This window comes from Lolium rigidum, chromosome 1 (genome assembly GCF_022539505.1).
Source record: "Lolium rigidum isolate FL_2022 chromosome 1, APGP_CSIRO_Lrig_0.1, whole genome shotgun sequence".
NCBI lineage: Eukaryota > Viridiplantae > Streptophyta > Magnoliopsida > Poales > Poaceae > Lolium > Lolium rigidum.
The window spans coordinates 163,994,332-164,014,234 of NC_061508.1; the positions used below are offsets into that span (position 1 = coordinate 163,994,332).

Below are 19,903 nucleotides of genomic sequence, written 5' to 3' on the forward strand. Positions count from 1 at the left end.
TAGTGAATTTCTTTGTTCCATTAATGTCCAAGTAGCTTTATGCAATGTCCGAAGTGTTAAGAATGATTATGTCACCTCTGAACATGTTAATTTTTATTGTACACTAACCCTCTAATGAGTTGTTTCGAGTTTGGTGTGGAGGAAGTTTTCAAGGATCAAGAGAGGAGAATGATGCAATATGATCAAGGAGAGTGAAAGCTCTAAGCTTGGGGATGCCCCGGTGGTTCACCCCTGCATATTTTAAGAAGACTCAAGCGTCTAAGCTTGGGGATGCCCAAGGCATCCCCTTCTTCATCGATAACATTATCAGGTTCCTCCCTGAAACTATATTTTTATTCCGTCACATCTTATGTACTTTGCTTGGAGCGTCGGTTTGTTTTTGTTTTTGTTTTTGTTTTTGTTTGAATAAAATGGATCCTAGCATTCATTGTGTGGGAGAGAGACACGCTCCGCTGTTGCATATGGACAAATATGTCCTTAGGCTTTACTCATAGTATTCATGGCGAAGGTTGAATCTTCTTCGTTAAATTGTTATATGGTTGGAATTGGGAAATGCTACATGTAGTAATTCTAAAATGTCTTGAATAATTTGATACTTGGCAATTGTTGTGCTCATGTTTAAGCTCTTGCATCATATACTTTGCACCCATTAATGAAGAAACACCTAGAGCTTGCTAAATTTGGTTTGCATATTTGGTCTCTCTAAAGTCTAGATAATTTCTAGTATTGAGTTTTGAACAACAAGGAAGACGGTGTAGAGTCTTATAATGTTTACAATATGTCTTTTATGTGAGTTTTGCTGCACCGGTTCATCCTTGTGTTTGTTTCAAATAACCTTGCTAGCCTAAACCTTGTATCGAGAGGGAATACTTCTCATGCATCCAAAATCCTTGAGCCAACCACTATGCCATTTGTGTCCACCATACCTACCTACTACATGGTATTTCTCCGCCATTCCAAAGTAAATTGCTTGAGTGCTACCTTTAAAATTTCCATCATTCGCCTTTACAATATATAGCTCATGGGACAAATAGCTTAAAAACTATTGTGGTATTGAATATGTACTTGTGCACTTTATCTCTTATTAATTGCTTGTTGTGCGATAACCATGTTTCTGGGGACGCCATCAACTACTCTTTGTTGAATATCATGTGAGTTGCTATGCATGTCCGTCTTGTCTGAAGTAAGAGAGATCTACCACCTTTAATGGTTGGAGCATGCATATTGTTAGAGAAGAACATTGGGCCGCTAACTAAAGCCATGAATCATGGTGGAAGTTTCAGTTTTGGACATATATCCTCAATCTCATATGAGAATACTAATTGTCGCCACATGCTTATGCATTAAAGAGGAGTCCATTATCTGTTGTCCACGTTGTCCCGGTATGGATGTCTAAGTTGAGAATAATCAAAAGCGAGAAATCCAAAATGCGAGCTTTCTCCTTAGACCTTTGTACAGAGCGGCATGGAGGTACCCCATTGTGACACTTGGTTAAAACATGTGTATTGCGATGATCCGGTAGTCCAAGCTAATTAGGACAAGGTGCGGGCACTATTAGTATACTATGCATGAGGCTTGCAACTTGTAAGATATAATTTACATAATACATGTGCTTTATTACTACCGTTGACAAAATTGTTTCTTGTTTTCAAAATAAAAGCTCTAGCACAAATATAGCAATCGATGCTTTCCTCTTTGAAGGACCTTTCTTTTACTATTATGTTGAGTCAGTTCGCCTATTTCTCACCGCCTCAAGAAGCAAACACTTGTGTGAACTGTGCATTGATTCCTACATACTTGCATATTGCACTTGTTATATTACTCTATGTTGACAATTATCCATGAGATATACATGTTACAAGTTGAAAGCAACCGCTGAAACTTAATCTTTCTTTTTGTTGCTTCAATACCTTTACTTTGATTTATTGCTTTATGAGTTAACTCTTATGCAAGACTTATTGATGCTTGTCTTTAAGTGCCATTCATGAAAAGTCTTTGCTTTATGATTCATTTGTTTACTCATGTCATTACCATTGTTTTGATCGCTGCATTCATTACATATGTTTACAATAGTATGATCAAGGTTATGATGGCATGTCACTCCAGAAATTATCTGTGTTATCGTTTACCTGCTCGGGACGAGCAGGAACTAAGCTTGGGGATGCTGATACATCTCCGATGTATCGATAATTTCTTATGTTCCATGCCACATTATTGATGATATCTACATGTTTTATACACTTTATATGTCGTATTTATGCATTTTCCGGCACTAACCTATTAACGAGATGCCGAAGAGCCAGTTGTTGTTTTCTGCTGTTTTTGGTTTCAGAAATCCTAGTAAAGAAATATTCTCGGAATTGGACGAAATCAACGCCCAGGGTCCTATTTTTGCCACGAAGCTTCCGGAAGACCGAAGGAGAGTCGAAGTGGGTCCACGAGGTGGCGACACACCAGGGCGGCGCGGCCCAGGCCCTGGCCGCGCCGGCCTGTGGTGTGGGCCCCTCGTGTCGCCCCTTTACCTGCCCTTCCGCCTACAAATAGCCTTCGTCGCGAAACCCCCAGTACCGAGAGCCACGATACGGAAAACCTTACTGAGACGCCGCCGCCGCCAATCCCATCTCGGGGATTCCGGAGATCACCTCCGGCACCCTGCCGGAGAGGGGATTCATCTCCCGGAGGACTCTTCACCGCCATGGTCGCCTCCGGAGTGATGAGTGAGTAGTTCACCCATGGACTATGGGTCCATAGCAGTAGCTAGATGGTTGTCTTCTCCTCATGTGCTTCATTGTCGGATCTTGTGAGCTGCCTAACATGATCAAGATCATCTATCTGTAATTCTATATGTTGTGTTTGTCGGGATCCAATGGATAGAGAATACTATGTTATGTTGATTATCAATCTATTACCTATGTGTTGTTTATGATCTTGCATGCTCTCCGTTATTAGTAGAGGCTCTGGCCAAGATTTTGCTCTTAACTCCAAGAGGGAGTATTTATGCTCGATAGTGGGTTCATGCCTCCATTAAATCTGGGACAGTGACGTAAAGTTCTAAGGTTGTGGATGTGTCAGTTGCCACTAGGGATAAAACATTGATGCTATGTCCGAGGATGTAGTTATTGATTACATTACGCACCATACTTAATGCAATTGTCTCGTTGTTTTGCAACTTAATACTGGAAGGGTTCGGATGATAACCTGAAGGTGGACTTTTTAGGCATAGATGCATGCTGGATAGCGGTCTATGTACTTTGTCGTAATGCCCAATTAAATCTCACAATACTCATCATATCATGTATGTGCATTGTTATGCCCTCTCTATTTGTCAATTGCCTGACTGTAATTTGTTCACCCAACATGCTATTTATCTTATGGGAGAGACACCTCTAGTGAACTGTGGACCCCGGTCCATTCTTTTACATCGAATACAATCTGCTGCTATTGTTCTTTACTGTTCTTGCAAACAATCATCATCCACACTATACATCTAATCCTTTGTTACAGACAAGCCGGTGAGATTGACCACCTCGCTGTTTCGTTGGGGCAAAGTACTTTGGTTGTGTTGTGCAGGTTCCACGTTGGCGCCGGAATCTCCGGTGTTGCGCCGCACTACATCCCGCCGCCATCAACCTTCAACGTGCTTCTTGACTCCTACTGGTTCGATTAAACCTTGGTTTCTTACTGAGGGAAACTTGCCGCTGTGCGCATCACACCTTCCTCTTGGGGTTCCCAACGGACGTGTCAACTACACGCATCATTCTTCTGGAGTTTACTTGCAGTTTTACCTCATTGTAAAGTAGGAGGTTGTGATGATCTTATGTAACAGAGTCAATGTTGTAATTCTATAGACATGCCTTGGACCCGCATATGTTTCTGTTGTACCACTCTGAGCGATATAATACTAGTGGAACGGTGTTTCAATGGTGTTATATCAGACTTGCATACTACACCATGCAGTGGTATGCCGGGTCACCACAACATGGTACGGTCGACACACCCGTAACAGTGATCGTTAAAACTTCTGTGAACTCGAAATGTCTTATTTTGTTTGAAATTTCTTGAAGGAACTTTGGAGTTTCATTGTTCTCCTCCGGAGATTCATCTCCTTTAAGCTCTATTATTAAAGTATCCATCACCTCATCCCACTTAACTGCTAATGCCGTTGAAAGAAATGCAGCGGATCTGGACCTGGCGCTTTTGTTGGAAACATCTGAAACAAAGCAATCCACAACTTCTCCTTGCTATAAGATTCATTTAGCTTGGCATTCATTGAGGCATCAACTTTTGTCGGTATGTGAGATAGTACGTTCTCCATGCTAATTGTTCCTTCCGGTGCATAAAGGTTTGAATACAATTGGTTAGTCATGCTTTCCAACTCATCATCATCTAATGCGTTCCATCAAATCTAACAAGCATTGTGATTTTATTATTCTTGCTTAAGTGTGCACTCGCATTCACTCATCCCCTTCACTCAGGCTTCAATTACAATGATCGTTGCGTCCACATAACCTCTTCCCCTATAGCAAAGGTCAATCATCCTATGTTCAATAGCTATTTTCTCACCGGTTGGTCCCACCATGGTCGGTTCATCCCGCATGCCACTAATCTTTTGCCAAAAAGTCGCATGTCATGCCTAACCGAACCAATGGTGGCCTTGCCCCATGCATTAATCATATGAGAAACACATGAAAGATTTTGTGCTAACTCATGGACTGAGGTTCACCACATCGAAGACTGCCACACCTCCACCAACATATCCTTAGATCCCTCATGAGTCTCCCTCATGCATTCATACTAGAAAGGTTTTGCTAGTATGTCTAGGAGCATAATCTTGTAACTCAATCATAAGAAGTATGGGGCTATGATCAGACTTAATTTCTTTCATATACTTCACAACTACAAATGGAAACATCTCGGACCAACTCGGTAGCTAAGGAGCGATCCTGGCGCACCCTACAATATCTGCCACCTGATACCTTCTTCTCCCAAGTCCAGTCCAAACCGAATACCCAAGATCAGCAAGCTCGTAAACATCAATAGCCTCTCGAAACCCTTCTATCTGGGCACTATCTCTCTCTCGTCCAGTCAAAATTGGTCATATTCTAAAGGATTTCGTTGAAATCCCCAATACATAACCATGCAAATTGATACATCTCAAGTGTATCTACTTTTCCAAGTACTTTGCTCGATGATTTGCTCCAGAATCTCACCATACTTGGGTAAAACTGCTGAATCAGATGTTGTTTTTAGCAAAAGTCTTATTTTGTCTATTTTCATAGGAAATAAAATCGAGAAAAAATACCACGGAAGTTTTTCACCAAAACAAGGGGTTTGGAGCTTTGGAAACACACGGGAGGGGCCACGAAGCCCAAATGAGTACAGGTGACACGCCTCCCTCTACTGGGTGTGCCACCCATGACCTTTTGGGACTGGAGCATCGCCTTGGCCTCCCATTTTGCGTACCCCCATATATACGTGAAAAACTTGTATCCAGAAGCACGGAGCTTTTCACGAAGCAGAGTGCCGCCACATCCACAATCTTCATTTCGGGGGTCAGATTGGTCCTGCTCTTCAAGTCGGAGAGGGGGATTTCGAAGTCTTCGTCACCATCATCGTCACCAACGTCATCACCAACAACCATGTGCTCACTCTCCATCATCATATGTGAGTAGTTATCTGTAGGCATGTGAGGTGGATGGGGATTGGATGAGATGGATCATGTAATCATCCATATGTATCGAGATTTGAGGTATTTGTCTTGAGGATATTCTTGTATGAGTGTTGGTACACCTTTGCTATGTTTAATGCTTGTTCCTAGGACCCGAGTGACATGATTTCAATACTGAACTTTATTGCCTATTATTGTGTTGAACCTGCGAACCCTAAAGTGACAGTTAGAGAAAACAATGAGAATATGCGATAGTTTGAGGATATTGTGTGTTCATGAAGTGTTAATGCTTTGTTCCGGGCTATTCGAAAGGATAGACCTTAATTGCCCGTAGATCCAAGTTGGCCCCGGTGAAATGGGCAGGCATGACAAAAGATGTTATGAAATTCTCTTGGTTAGTATGCATAACTATCTTAGGATCACACACCTACACACAACTGCATTAGAGATAAATGCTAAGTTGTTAGGATTACATTATATGACCAATATCATTCATGCAACACCCCGATATCACCCCATGCCTATGCCTTTAGACACTGAAAATTACACATCACTACTTCCGGTGAAACTGAAAATTTGCTGCTACTGTTTACTACTTGTTCGATTGCTTTAAATCAACTGCCATAAAATCACCACTTGCTTTGTGAGTTTATTGATATACATGTGTGGTTAAGAGTGACATATCAATTTCTAAAGTCTTATTGATATTCTTGTGTTCCCTTTGAGTCGAACTATAAATTTGGGTAATACTTCCCATCGAAGATTTCAGCGATTTCCTATACTTGTGGGCATCAACATCATACTTTAATTCACCCCTTAAGACCCCCATCATGTCCTAGTTTTTGTGCCGTAGATGTCGAGTAGCCTCACCATAGAAACAAGTTAGCCTCCACTGATCTCTTCCATAACCTAGGAGTCAATATGGCACCTTGAAAAATTCTTTATTTCAATTTCAATATCATTCTTCCAAAAAAAATACATAAGTCATCCACTAATAGCCACACCAAGATACGATCAAATCCTAGCATGCTTGCTAAATCGTCCATTCTTTCACTAGATCCTAGGTGGAGCACATGTTGTTAAAGAATCAAAAGTGCCTGAATTAACTCTCCATATGGGCCCTCGCAGCTGCCAACCAACAGGTCGCCTCCTCAGATAGTCTCATTTCTTCCTAAAAGACCACGTTATCCATGTCTTCCTCCTTTGGCCCCAGCTTTATCATGGCAGTAATATCATCCGTCCTAGAGGATAACGCCGACGACTCTTTCACCATTACAAAGCCAAAGAGTCCCCTCGAGCTCGTCGAGTAGAATAGAGAGCAAAACCCACGAAGCCCTAGTGGGTACCAGGCTTTTGCTAGTATATCTAGGAGCATCATCTTGTAACTCATTATAAGAAGTATGGGGCTATGATTATACTTAAACTACTTTCATATGCTTGATAGTTGGAAAAAGGAAACATCTCGGATCAACTTGCAGTGCCTAAGGAGTGATCCAAGCGCACCCTACAATATTCGCCACCTGATACTTTCTTCTTCCAAATCTACTCCAAAACGAATACATGAGATCAGCAAGATCACAAACATCAATAACCTCTCGAGACCCTTCTATCTGGGCACTATCTCTCTCGTTCGGTCAAAACTGTTCAGGTTCCAAAGGATTTCGTTGAAATCCTCAGTACATAATCATGGCAGCATACTTCAATTCACCCCTTAAGATCGTCCCCCATCGTGTCACAGGTTTTGCACTGCAGATGTCGAGCAGCCTCACCATAGATACAAGTTAGCTTCCACTGATCTCTTCCATCTCCAGTAACCCACGAGTCAATGTGGCACCTTGAAAAAATTCTTTATTTCAATATCAATATCATTCTTCAAAATAAAAATATATAAACCAGCCACTACTAGCCACACCAAAGCTACGATCAAATTCTAGCATCCTTGCTAAACCCTCCACTCTTTAGCTAGATTCTAAGTGGAGCACATGTTTTTAAAGAACAAAAAGTGGCTGAATTAAGTCTCGATATGGACCCTCACAACTGCCAACCAACGAGTCGCCTCCTCAGATTGTCTCGCTTCCTCCTGAAAGACCACGTCATCCATGTCCTCCTCCTTAGGCCTCAGCTTTTACATCATGGCAGCAACATCATCTGTCCCAGAGGACAACGGCCGCTCTTTCGCCATCACAAAGCCAATGAGTACCCCTGAGCTCATGCAGTAGAACAGAGGGCAAAACCCACAAAACCCTAGGCCAAAACCTCCCAACCAGTGAACCAAGGCCGGGCAGGGTACCAGAGCTCCGATGGCACCTGAATGAAAAATGTAGAAGTGCGCCTATGGGCTGGCCCTGGGAATAACCAGTTTCTAGACAACCGTCAGGGAAAATTGCAATCAGTGGTAGCTGACGTGGTTCCGATACGCTGGGAGATCCCTTTCAACTGCTTTGATTCCCGCCTCACCCTCCTTTTATCTCCCTCCGCTCCTCTCCCCTCCCTGCACCAACCAGATCTCTTTTCCTCCTCTCCGCAACCACGGCCATGTCGAAACCTTCCTTCTCCTCTGCCCCATTTCCTCCCAACTCTATATTCATACACCAACTCGCCGTAGCTAGCTAGCTACCTAGTTTCTTCTCTGGCCGGCCACTGTAACTCGCCAAGTGCCTAACAGCCTAACTATATAGTCATATACAGGGTATATACAGAGAAAGAAACGATGATGGGAATGAAGAGCCAGGGAAGGACGGTGCCTTCGCGTCACCCGATGAGGAGGACCACGAGCATGACCGAGTTCGCTCCGCCGGACGTGCTGGCGGACGTGGCCGAGGAGGCTGACGAGGAGTCGGAGCTGCGGGTGCTCGAGGAGGCTGCAGAAGAGGTAGCCTACGGGTGGGTCGGCGGCGCGGCCGCTAAGAGGGCGGATTGGCTGGCGGCGTACCGTGCCCGCGCGGCGCCGGCGCTGGTGGGCCACCGGCGGAACTCGGCTGACTTCTCCGCCGTCGAAACCGCCGCGTTCCTCCGCGCCTGCGGCCTCTGCAACCGCCGCCTCGGACCCGGCCGTGACACCTTCATGTACAGGTGCGCCCGCAGAGTTTTCCTTCCCCTTCGGTTGGTTCTCTCAAATTCCCATGCGCCATGGCTTCCTGCGCGTGCAGATGGACTGATCTGTTTCTTCTTGTCACGCGCGCGTGCAGGGGGGACACCGCGTTCTGCAGCCTGGAGTGCAGGGAGCAGCACATAACGCACGAGGAGTGGAAGGACAAGTGCGCGCTCGCCACCTCGAAGCCGACGCCGGTCATGGCGGACACGGTGGCGTCGGCGAGCGCCAGCTCAGACAAGCCCTCCGCTGAAGGAACGCTCGCCGCCGCCTGAGACGAAGATGGGCTAGCTGTTATAGCTGGAATCAGTCGTATATCTCGTCAACCTGGCTGCGCACGCCAACGGGTGATGGGTTGCGTAAGTTGTACGCCCATATATTATCTGCCGGATGAGCAGTTGTAATGTGATCTGAGGGCATGGGCACTCGCTCAACCGTGCATTTTGATTACGCCGGCCTTATGCTTTATGAAATCATCGGGCCCTAAATAATTGTCACGGATTTAGGGAGTACTCGTTTTTGAGAACCATGTTTGAACCGAGGCATATCTGAATCCAACTTCTAGGCCACTCATTTCACGCCCTCAATTGGGTTTTTCGTGGTAAGCTACAAACTTTGAAACTTAGTAGTACACATTTTAGAATAGATCACGAATGAACATATTTAGGTCTCAAAATTAGTACCCACATATCTGCATTTGTTATATACGTGCAAATATTGTCACAAATGAACACATCTCTGTAGTTGCATTTCTAGTAGTGGTTTGATGTGGGACACAAAAAATCCCAGTTGCTTTAACATAATTATTACTGATCACTCCATTATATATGTTCTCTTGGCGCACAGGAATCATGCATTGCATTGTGTCACCACTAGCACCAACTGGGAGAATCTTTCTCTATCGGAATCGAAGAAAAATCGATATGTCATGCTAGATAGCAAGTGCGCGTCCGTGGATATCGATGCATGCAAGTCATTATACGTGTCTAATAATCTTGGCAATAATGCATATATACTAGAGTTATATGGGTGGTTGCTCACATAGTCACATGGGCACAGCTGTCGCTACAATTGATTTGAAAACGTTGCTTCAGAATTATAATCGTGAAATGTTATGGGAAATGAAACACACGAATACGGTCGCGAGTCGGGGGCCCGTCCTGTCGCTCCCCGCGGGCGACGGGCGGGCGATTCCACCAAAGGTGCCGGCGGCGGGGGCTCTTGGATCTTGTCCGTACGGAGGTGGCGCGGGGCCTCTCCCTCGGGCGTTGGAGATCCTCTACGAGGATGCGACGGCACCTTGCGCGGCGGGCCGGCGCGCCGCGGCGGGCGTTTCCTCGAGGTCGAGGCGGCGGAGCTCGGCGGCGTGGTCGCCTCCTCGCGGGCGACGACTGCGTCTGTCGGCTTCTACAGAGTGGTCCCCGGCGGCGCGTGGCGGAGGGGTCGGGTGAAGAGGAGAGGAGAGGAGATCCCGGCGAGGCGGGCGGAGGGAGGTTGTGGAGGTGCAGCGGCTTCGTGAGTGGCGTCCGGGAGCGGCAGGCGGGGTGGCGGCGGCGCGGAGGCCTCGTCCAGGGAGCGCCCTGGCGAGCAGAGGACCGCTGCCACCATGGCCGGCGCTACTGCGGTGCTCCTCGCCGGCGTCGCAGGCAGGCAGGAGCTGGCGGCCCGGGCCCGATCTGGGCTTGCGGGCCCGATCTGGGTCTGGGGGGCGGGGAGGCTGGGAGGGACGTCTTGCCTGGAGCGGGCAGCGTCCGTGGAGGGCCACCCCAGCTCAAGCCGGAGGAGCGGGAGTGATGGCCGCGGTGCTTCATGCCGGCGGGTGTGAAGGCTGCGGTGCCTCGTCGGGATGGAGTTGGAGTTGGAATCTTCGCCTTGCCTTGAGCCATGCGGTGGGTGTTTCGGAGTTTACTGCGGTTTTGCGACTTCATCGACGAGGGGCTGCGACGGCGGCGGTGCGAGACCTCACGGACGGTATGGCCCCGAGTTCCGGAGGTGGGGAGGCTTGCGACGCTTCGGACGAAAGTCTAGCTTGGCTCAGTCGGGCCGGCGGCGACGGCGCCCGCGGGTGTCGTTCCCCTCCTTGGAGGCGCCGCCCAGGAGTGTCGGAATCTCCCTAACCTGCTTGGAGCTGGATGTTGTCTTCGGGCGAAAGCCTCGATTTGTGGATCGGCTCGATGGCGGCGTCTTTGTCGTCGTAACTCTGTTGGGAGCATCGGGTAGGAAGACAAGGCGCAGAGGTCCTTGGCGGCTTTAATCCGGCGACGCAGCGGTTCTTGGCAGTTCTCCTAGGCGCTATGCTCGCCGCTGCTAGCATGTTCTGGAGGACAGCTTCTGGGATCCGTCCAAGTCCCGCCATTGATCTTCTTCGGATGGTGCGTTGACAAGGAAGTTTCTCTGGCAGCCGTTCCTTTTAGGAGGTGCTTGGCGTCGGTCGAGACGCGGCTTGGTTTGTTGCTTAGGGCAGGTTCTTTGTGTTGTGGTTGTTTGGTCTGTAGCCGGTGTTGTGTGGGGTTACGCTCGTTGCTTGTAGCGAGTGGTGCCGTTCTTGTACTCAAACTTCTGCCTTCTATAAAGATATGGTACGCCTTTGACGTGCTCTCGAAAAAAAAAGAAATGTTATGGGAAATGGAAACGTAAGCCTGCGCTGATGAATTATACACAAGGAAGTGGGGTTCATCGATCAACAGAAAAGCATGCACATGGGATATGGCTGATGAATTATATGCAGGAATATGATGAACACAAGAGGTACAACATTGATAAGATTTTTTTTTTTTGCAAAACATAGTATAGATGACACTCACAAATACGTACATACACTCACCTCTATTAACACACGCACATAGTTCAATTGATGAAGTCACCTCATACGCCTCCCAAGTTTTGCATCAAATGTTTAGGCACGCCGTTCAGATCTGTTAGGTCCCTTTCGGCCTCAACATCCTAACATGACCAAAAAATAAATAGATGGCAAATACAACCACATCATTAAAACACTCATTTGCAACAAAAAGAACCAACCATATTTTCCCTGGGTGGGGCGTTATTTGCTTCGTGAGGCTTCCTTGTGACTCACCGGGATAGCACAATACGTACTACGAGGAAAAGCACACCCTGTCACTATCTGGTGGTGTCACCAGTGGACGGTGGTCCTTCCAGAAGAGATGCCTTCGCGTCCAAATCGCGTGCAACTGACGAGCATCCTTCACCGCCCACTTGTCGCACTACACTTGGAGCCTCTCCTATTCATCGCTCTTGGGATCTCAAAAAATCATTCTTTCATTCTCACTATCTCATAAAAATGAAATGGAAAATGAGCCTATTTGAAGTAGAACATTTTCTTTTTGACGTAAGAGAGCAAAGAGTACATTATTGAAGGGAGACTAGTCAACCTGAACATGATGAAGGCATTATTATTTGAGAGTTCAAAGTTCAGACCCGACCCTATTCTTGCAAACCAGAAGATCGTTCTCATGAGTTCCCAACAAAAAGGAAAAGTGAAAAGAAAGAAAACAAGAGAATTCACCCTTACTCTCATTTATGTACACTTGCCCGTTGCTCTCTTCAGATTGCCGTTCACTACAGTTCAGTTTATACAAGTAGCAATAACTCTCGAACAAAGCGCCGCTTCAGTTCAAGTTTTCAGGAGACGGAGAAAACAATGGCCTCCGGCTAATCAGTACGGTTGGCCAATTTAACACAGACAAAATGGCATTGGATGTGGAAGAAGTATCTGAAAAAATTCGGGTGAAATTTTCTCCGTCCTATTTGAGACTTTGCAAACCTTCTCTCAGAGGCAGGTAACTTATAAGACCTCCTGACTACTTATTATCCGACGTTTGTAACCAAGCAGGGTGTGATGTTTAAAAAAAAACTGGAGCAAACCTTTGCCCAATCTGAGTAGAGTAATGGGTATATTTGTGGCTTACTCAATCTTGCTCAGTATATGAAGATTTAGCTATTTTGCTAGCCCTTGTTTTTCTATAGCCATTGTTCTCATTCAAGCTTGCAAATGTGTATGTCTAGTTTATGTGCCTGTTGTGCAGATCTGTACGAAATCTTGCTATTGCAGGTCATATTTGTAAGCCTCTTTGTGGTAGATCTAGTCAAAACCTTGGTATTGTAGATGCCGGTGTGGTAGATTTACATATAATCTTGCCCATATCTAGTGTTTTTAGGTTCTTCCAGTTCTAACTGACCCCTACCTAGCTAGGTGCACACCCACGATGACTTCGAACAGACCCTCATGGATACCCAGGACTTGCCTCCATTTGTTCCGGAGATCCAAGAGAACCCACTGCTAGCACTCACATATCCGCAGGAGGGGGAGATTTACCCGACACACGACATGCGTTATGTACTTGTTGACGAGCAAGACATGGTTGTTGCTTTCATGATCGCCAGGGCGAAGGCGATCAAGGCAGATAAGGCCCACAATACCGTGGGCTAAAGTTGGCGAAGTCAACTATGAAGTGGCCACCTTACCTCTCCATGTTCATCGTGAACAAGAAGTGTGAGATCATCAAGAGTGGTGTCAGGACAAACAAAGGGTTCAAGGAGGTGCATCTGAATAATGTTGCCAAGATATTTGATTACTGCCAATAGGAGGTGTCCTCACAGCAGGTGTACAACCACCTGCGTAAGTGGAGAACCAGGTGGATCCATGTCACGAAGCTGAGAGACCTCCGCAGTACCGGATGGGATGAGGACACTCATAGCATCCTCCTAGAGGATGAGCACTGCATAGGCCATGTCTTGGTACTAACCCGATTGCATTCATAAACTTGCACAACTAACCATGTCTTCTATCATGCCCTGACTAACCAACTGTATATCCCTTTGTATTAGGCTCACCCAAAGGACATTGAGTTCCTGAACAAGCCAATTACCAACTACGGTCGACTAGATGCAACAGATCTTCACCTTTGGCCTAGTCACCAGCAAATATGCCATGGGATCCAGTGAGCCTCTAGGTACACCTTCCCCTGACGAGCATGGCACGGAGGAGTATGATACCTTAGTCGTTGACAGCGACTACCATCCGCCTCCCTCTCCCGGTCCTGGCACTAGTGCTACTCCGCGTCCTGGAAGTGCATATTTTGCTCATGCTACTATGAAAGAGGAAGAGGTCGGTCTTCGTTGATGAGGGCGTTAGCCACATGACCTTCATGACCGAGGCCGCAAAAGCGGTGGCGGTGACCATCACCAATGCTTCCCCTCCCGACGTGCACCCTAGCCTCTACTCCGCCATCATGGGTGCCTCCAATATGTCCAGCCTGAGGCAAAGATGGTGGCTCTCAGCCACCTCTTCAACAATAGGGCTCATGGCAACGGGTTTGTTTAGATGACTGAGTTACGAACTTTCTGTCCAAGCACTACTACGTGTAGTGCTTGTGGTTGCATGCATGACGATGACGATGTTCGTTGTATATTTTAAAGTAGCTAGGATTTGATGAGCAATTATGTCAAGACATGTATATTGAACTTGCATAATTTAGCTTACTCCCAGTTCATGAAGCTCCCTAGATCGCACATCATGGTGAAGGCAGTAGCCTAAAGAACCTCATCATCGTCTTCCAAGTGATCTGGATCATGTATTTGCTACGCCCTGAACTTGTGTGATCTCCTAAACCCTAAATCATGGATGATAATTGCTTGGTTTTTTCAAAATCTGTTACTCCATTTGTTCTGTTTTAGTAGTGCGTGTATTTAAGGATAATCATGCACAAAAACATCTTTACGGCTAAGTAACGATCATTCCAAGTTACTAGCTGCATTGATGCGTTTTGATTTAATAATGACACAAAAATATATTCAGGTTCGCAAAAGGAAAAATACAAAATAAAATATCCGACCTACCGGATTCGAACCAGTGACCTAAGGATTTATCTGCAACGACTACAGTCCTCCGCTCTACCAACTGAGCTAAGGTCGGGTTTTGTTTTGGTTCGTAACTTAGTTATCTTATTTTATACATGTTGTTTTCACAACTTCTGCTTATACGTCAAACCGACGAAGCAATAGTATTTTTGACGACACAAGCTCTAAGTAGGGTCGTAAAAGTGCGGCCATGGTCACGCAAACTCCTCTACCAACTGACGTGCAATTTACATCTTGGAAGTACTAAATTTGCCAGGCGTTTTTAAGCTTCGAGTGTCAAACGTTTATTATGAGCTGTGATTAGAGAAACCCTTTCTTTTCATCTTTTCATGGAGTTGCGGCATGCAGCCATCAGTATCACCAAAAAATGAGTTATTGTATTTACATTCATCTTATTCATTGTTCTTTCTATTATAAAGTTAAACAGGACCTGAACACATCACATACTAGGCGTACAAATTTGGAATAGTTCATAACACAGATAATTTGGAGAACAATGACAACTTAAGTAAGTCTCAAGCTCAAAATATTTGACCCCATCCACAAAATAGTTCCAATTTCATTGCTCTGTTCTGTGACTGCCACAGCTTCTGGGGACTTGTTCAGAACATTCTATGTTACTGCCCTGCTCAATATAACCCAAGGGCCAATTAGTGAGGACCAGCATGGTTCTACAGGGCGTATCATTTTCCAATGCAAAATTTGCTGAATATGTTACTCAGAACTTCTTCAGATATGTCCTCTCCACTGATTGTTGCCAGAGCCAATGCAGCTTCCCTCAAGTCTATAGTCCAAAAATCCAATGGCAACTGCTCACTGATCGACGACTCTAGTCTTGTGAAAGCTTCTTGAGTCCTCATGAGCTGTTCCAGTTGTCTCTGGACAACAAATGGAATTGGAAAACAGTCAACAATCTTTCATGAAACAATTGAAGCAGCAATTCTCACAGAGCAGAACTACTGGGTTTCAACTGATGGCACACAGAAATATTTACCTGGTTTACAGTCCACCGGCGTCCCCCGGAAGGTATGGGCTCAAGACCTCTAACCTCTATTACAGCCCTCTCTAACTCAGAGATGCCTTTACCAGTGACTGCACATGTGTGTACATGTTTTCTGAAAATTCCACTGAACTTCTCGAACTGTTCTCCTGCAACAAATGGTGTGCAATCTACCTTGTTGATAACAAGAACCATTGGCACTACAGAACCTGGGGATTTCTGATCATCAAAAAGGATAAAGAATATAATAGTTATCATCTAATTTCTTCATATATAAAGGGACACAGCTAATATGCGGCAAGCACTACTGAACAACGCATGCAAAAAATACAAGCCATCAGGCTGAATTGGTGAGAAAATGTGACTGACATACCTTATGAATCATAACATGTTCGATAAGTTTAGTGTCATCTTCAGTCCACCCATCAACTGCACTTATTGTCATGATAACCATATCAGCTCCCAGTGCGGCAGCCTCTGATCGTTCTACACCTGGTTAAGAGCAGAATGGAAGACAAGAATCAAGCCTAACAACTTCATTACCATTATTTCTACTATACTACTCTATGCACCGCAAGATTCAACGTAAGTTCGTACTTTGAGATTCACATATCGTTATTATCTTTCTCTAATATATTTTTCTGAGAAGAATAAAAGCTCACCAAGTTTTTCCACAATGTCGTCAGTTTCTCTTATACCAGCAGTGTCTAGAAGGGTAACAGGGATTCCATGAATCGAGACACTTGCTTCTACTACATCCCTTGTTGTTCCAGCTATTTCAGTAACAATAGCTCTTTCACTCTGCAAGCTAGACATTTAAGCTCCAATATCAACTATTATGGCTGCCACACGAAATAAATCAAACTATCCAAGTACATATGTGAATATGTGATTCACATTTAATATATGGAATTATAGATTACAATTGGTACTCTTAAATTATAGTGGGAGCATTCGATGTATATACTTAGGGCGCAGAGAAGAAGGAAGAATGCAACAAGATGACAAGCAGACAGCGGCAACGACGCATGGGGTGCCCAACGAGTAACAATCACCGGGGCTGCTTTAGATGAAGGCTTTATGGGGCATGGTGGATGGCATGAGAGCGTGAGCAAGGGAAAGGAGGAAAGGGAGGTAACTGCACTGGTCAAGATAGTATGCAAGCGGAAAAAACAAAAAGAGCAGCAGCCACACTGTAGTGCAGTCCATTCTTAAGCAGCCAGCATTATTAAGTACAAAAACATTTCTGTTGAGGACAGAGTTTGTTGAACAAAATCCCCATGCAGATCACGTTGCATTGGCCATCTACTGGAGCTTCAGTATTATACAAGTTTCATGGATCTAGGTTTGTGGGGAGAAAGAGGAGCATTTGCTCTGGCAGGTACAGTAGGAAGCAAGGTGGAAGGTATTCCTTCAGTTTTCTTGCTTAATTAATCTCGATGACTCACAACCAAATATATCAATTAGTTCTATCCCTTAGGAAAGCAATCCTAACTCATCTATTTTTAGAGAGCTGCCATCATGCTGCCTTGTGAGCACTTAAGGAACTCATGCATATATAGCCTTGCCCCATGCAAGAGCTAGCTCTATCACGAGCTCCTAGGCACTTTGTGTGAGTGTAAGGTGGGCCACATAGCTAATTTTTAGAGCTAACTACTATACATGTTGGCTACAGAGCTGGCTTTAGATGACATGGCGATGGCTTATAGCCAGCAGTTGGCTCTACTACTAAACTTGCTCTAACAATAAGATAAAGTTCATGTAACTTACGGATAAAACCAAGAAAACAACAAAGTTTAACAAGCACAGAACACCAAAACAGAGGATTAAAAGGGGGATGCTGTGCCAACATAAAGTAGAAATAACGAGGAAGAGATATCCAAGAGCATACCTTACTCCATGCATTCAGGAGGCTTGACTTTCCAACATTTGGGCGGCCAATTATTGCTATCTGCACCAATTGTAAATGTACTTTTCATTCTTCATTATGTTTTCTTTAACACTTCAATACCATGCAAATAATGATGTACCTGTAGACCAGACTGTAAGAGCTTATCATAATTTGCAGTATCCAGAGCATCCTGAACCTCTTGCTTCATGCTGTTAATTTTGCTGAGCAGCGTCATAGGGTCCAATGGAGGCATTTCGTCTTCAAAATCTAAACGAGCCTCAATTTCAGTGAGCAATTCAATGCACCTTGATCTCAATGACTTCACTAGAGTAGAGAAGCCTCCCTACAGTAGAGCATAAGTATACTTCAGATTGGAGAACCTATTTATTATTCAAAGAGGCTTTACATTGGGATTCCTTGGAGCAGGCAATGTTAAACTTCGGAATGCAAAAGGGTTTCTAGTGGCGGAGCCAGGAATTTTTCAATAGGATGCACAAGAAAAAAAAAGCAAGTCTTGAATAGATGCAACTTCTCCACATTTCAGTAATCGGAACAGAAGTCTTTAGGTCTATATTTTACCAATCATTCGCATATCCTAACTACTATAGTCTTTTCCATGTTTTGGAGGGCGCCGTGTAACAGGGGCACCCCCTGGCCAGCCCCTGGTTTCTACCCTACATAAACAAGCTATTGCAGATTCTCCTTAATCGGAAACAATTTAGCTTCTGTATTTACAATCTAAAACAGAAAAAACCCATCTGACATGGTCACACACATATCCATTCTCAAGGTCTACCTAACAGGCTAACACAAATTAAGTTATCCACAGCATAATTCCGTGACATGCCTGGATGCCAGCCAAGGCAGAGTCGGCTGCAGCTGCGGACTTAGCTGAAATAAGCCTGGAGACGTTCTCTGCTTGAGCCAAGTCCAATCTCCCATTTAGGAATGCACGAAGAGTGAATTCACCTGACAAACGAAAATGAGCACTGAGCCTGTAGTTTGTTCAAGATAGACACCTGAATCACAAGGTAGCTTCACCAGTCTTGGAACAAAAAGATTCTTGCCGGACCGTAGCTGACAAAACTAGCAAGTGAGCTTACCAGGGTCGGCGAGCCTGGCACCAGCTTCCAAGCAGGCCCTCAGCACACGCCGCAAGCACAGATCATTCCCATGGCACTGGAGCTCCACAACATCCTCCCGGGTGTAGGATCTTGGAGCCAGCATAGGCACCACCAGTACCTTCAAAATCGGAAGACAAAAATGGGAATTCACAATAGTGGAGTATGCACAGAGAACACAAAACGGCAGAGAGCAGCAAAGCCGCATTACCTCATCGATGACGCTGCCATCTCCGTCCAACGCGAACCCGTACTCCACGAAGTGGCTGCGAGGCTTCCAGGACTCTGGCTCTTTCCTGGCCGGCCGGAATACGCGAGCGACGACGGCAACGGCGTCAGTGCCGGATAGCCGGACAATTCCGACGGCCGCGGGACCTCCGCCGAGGGAGGTGACGATGGCGGCGATCGTCCCCGGAGATCCGCCGCATCCGTAGTCCGGCGGCGGCGGGTGGGCGGCGCGCCGAGAGGGAAAGGATGCAGGCGAGCGGCCATCACCGGGGAGTATGAGGGAGTGACCGGAGGCGAGAGCTTTCGCGCGCGTGCTTAGAGGTTTTGTGCTAGGGTTTAGCGGGCGGCGGCGGAGGAGATGTGCGGGAGGGCGCCATAGGAAGAGGAGGCGAGACAGAGCACGAGCCATTGGATTGGGATAAACAGCGAGCTGTTGGAACTTGTCCACAAGGGCACACGGACGGTATTATCTGGCATTTGGTACTGTCATCAGTCGATCGCTTTCTTTCGACAGAATTGCATTCCATCCGTCCACGAACAAGTTGTCTAGATTCAGGGCAGAGTCAAAATTCGCTGCTGCTGCTGCCTGCCTCTTGTAGATGTGATATGACGTGGGTCCACTAAGAGCGGAAGTTACGCCTAGGGCGATCGGGAGGCGATCGCATCTAGCTAGGGTTTTCCTCTCTCGTGTGGTGGTATTGGCGGCGATCTGGGTCTCGACGGCGAGATCCTTGTCGTGCGACGGTGGTCTTTTGGTGTCTCATCGGCAGAGCTCCAGGACTTCTGCGGGAGGGACGTAGGGCTTCGGATGGTTTCACCTGTAAGATCGTCTGGGGGGTCTGGCGGCGGCCGCCGGGCACCGTCGAGATCTCCGGTGAAAGCGGGTGGAGCAGATTCGGCGGAGGGTTTATCGGCAAGGATGGGAGATCTCCTGCTCACGGACAAGGAGGCGACGGGGCTGGTGATCAAGGATGCAGGGGCTTCGCGGATCCATCCGCGATGGGCGGCGGTGGGCAAGGTGTGC

At 46.0% G+C, this 19,903-nt stretch overlaps 2 protein-coding genes and 1 non-coding gene across 3 annotated transcripts; 1 reads left to right on the top strand and 2 right to left on the bottom strand.

Moving 5' to 3' along the window:
* Positions 1-8,138: 8,138 nt before the first annotated feature.
* LOC124682691 (FCS-Like Zinc finger 6-like) lies at positions 8,139-9,346 on the top strand. Its single transcript, XM_047217330.1, has 2 exons — positions 8,139-8,740; positions 8,857-9,346. Exons 1-2 carry the CDS (start codon positions 8,379-8,381, stop codon positions 9,032-9,034), a joined length of 540 nt encoding a protein of 179 aa, XP_047073286.1. The 5' UTR covers positions 8,139-8,378; the 3' UTR covers positions 9,035-9,346.
* Positions 9,347-14,608: 5,262 nt separating this feature from the next.
* On the bottom strand, positions 14,609-14,694 carry TRNAY-GUA. Its single transcript is given in 2 exon segments — positions 14,609-14,644; positions 14,658-14,694. It is a non-coding gene; the product is annotated as a tRNA-Tyr (tRNA).
* Positions 14,695-14,996: 302 nt separating this feature from the next.
* Positions 14,997-19,297, bottom strand: LOC124684090 (tRNA modification GTPase MnmE-like). Its single transcript, XM_047218489.1, has 9 exons — positions 18,863-19,297; positions 18,634-18,772; positions 18,378-18,499; positions 17,670-17,873; positions 17,531-17,590; positions 16,302-16,440; positions 16,013-16,131; positions 15,634-15,858; positions 14,997-15,517 (listed from the first exon to the last, which is right to left on the bottom strand). Exons 1-9 carry the CDS (start codon positions 19,286-19,288, stop codon positions 15,323-15,325), a joined length of 1,629 nt encoding a protein of 542 aa, XP_047074445.1. The 5' UTR covers positions 19,289-19,297; the 3' UTR covers positions 14,997-15,322.
* Between the last annotated feature and the right edge of the window lie 606 nt (positions 19,298-19,903).

Coding starts and splice junctions, on each gene's coding strand:
- LOC124682691 (XM_047217330.1), top strand. CDS start 8,379: ATGATGGGAATGAAGAGCCAGGGAAGGACGGTGCCTTCGCGTCACCCG. Junction 8,741..8,856: donor CGTGACACCTTCATGTACAG/GTGCGCCCGCAG, acceptor GCGCGCGTGCAG/GGGGGACACCGCGTTCTGCA.
- LOC124684090 (XM_047218489.1), bottom strand. CDS start 19,288: ATGGCTCGTGCTCTGTCTCGCCTCCTCTTCCTATGGCGCCCTCCCGCA. Junction 18,773..18,862: donor ATGGCAGCGTCATCGATGAG/GTAATGCGGCTT, acceptor CCGATTTTGAAG/GTACTGGTGGTGCCTATGCT. Junction 16,132..16,301: donor CGACATTGTGGAAAAACTTG/GTGAGCTTTTAT, acceptor GCTCTTAACCAG/GTGTAGAACGATCAGAGGCT.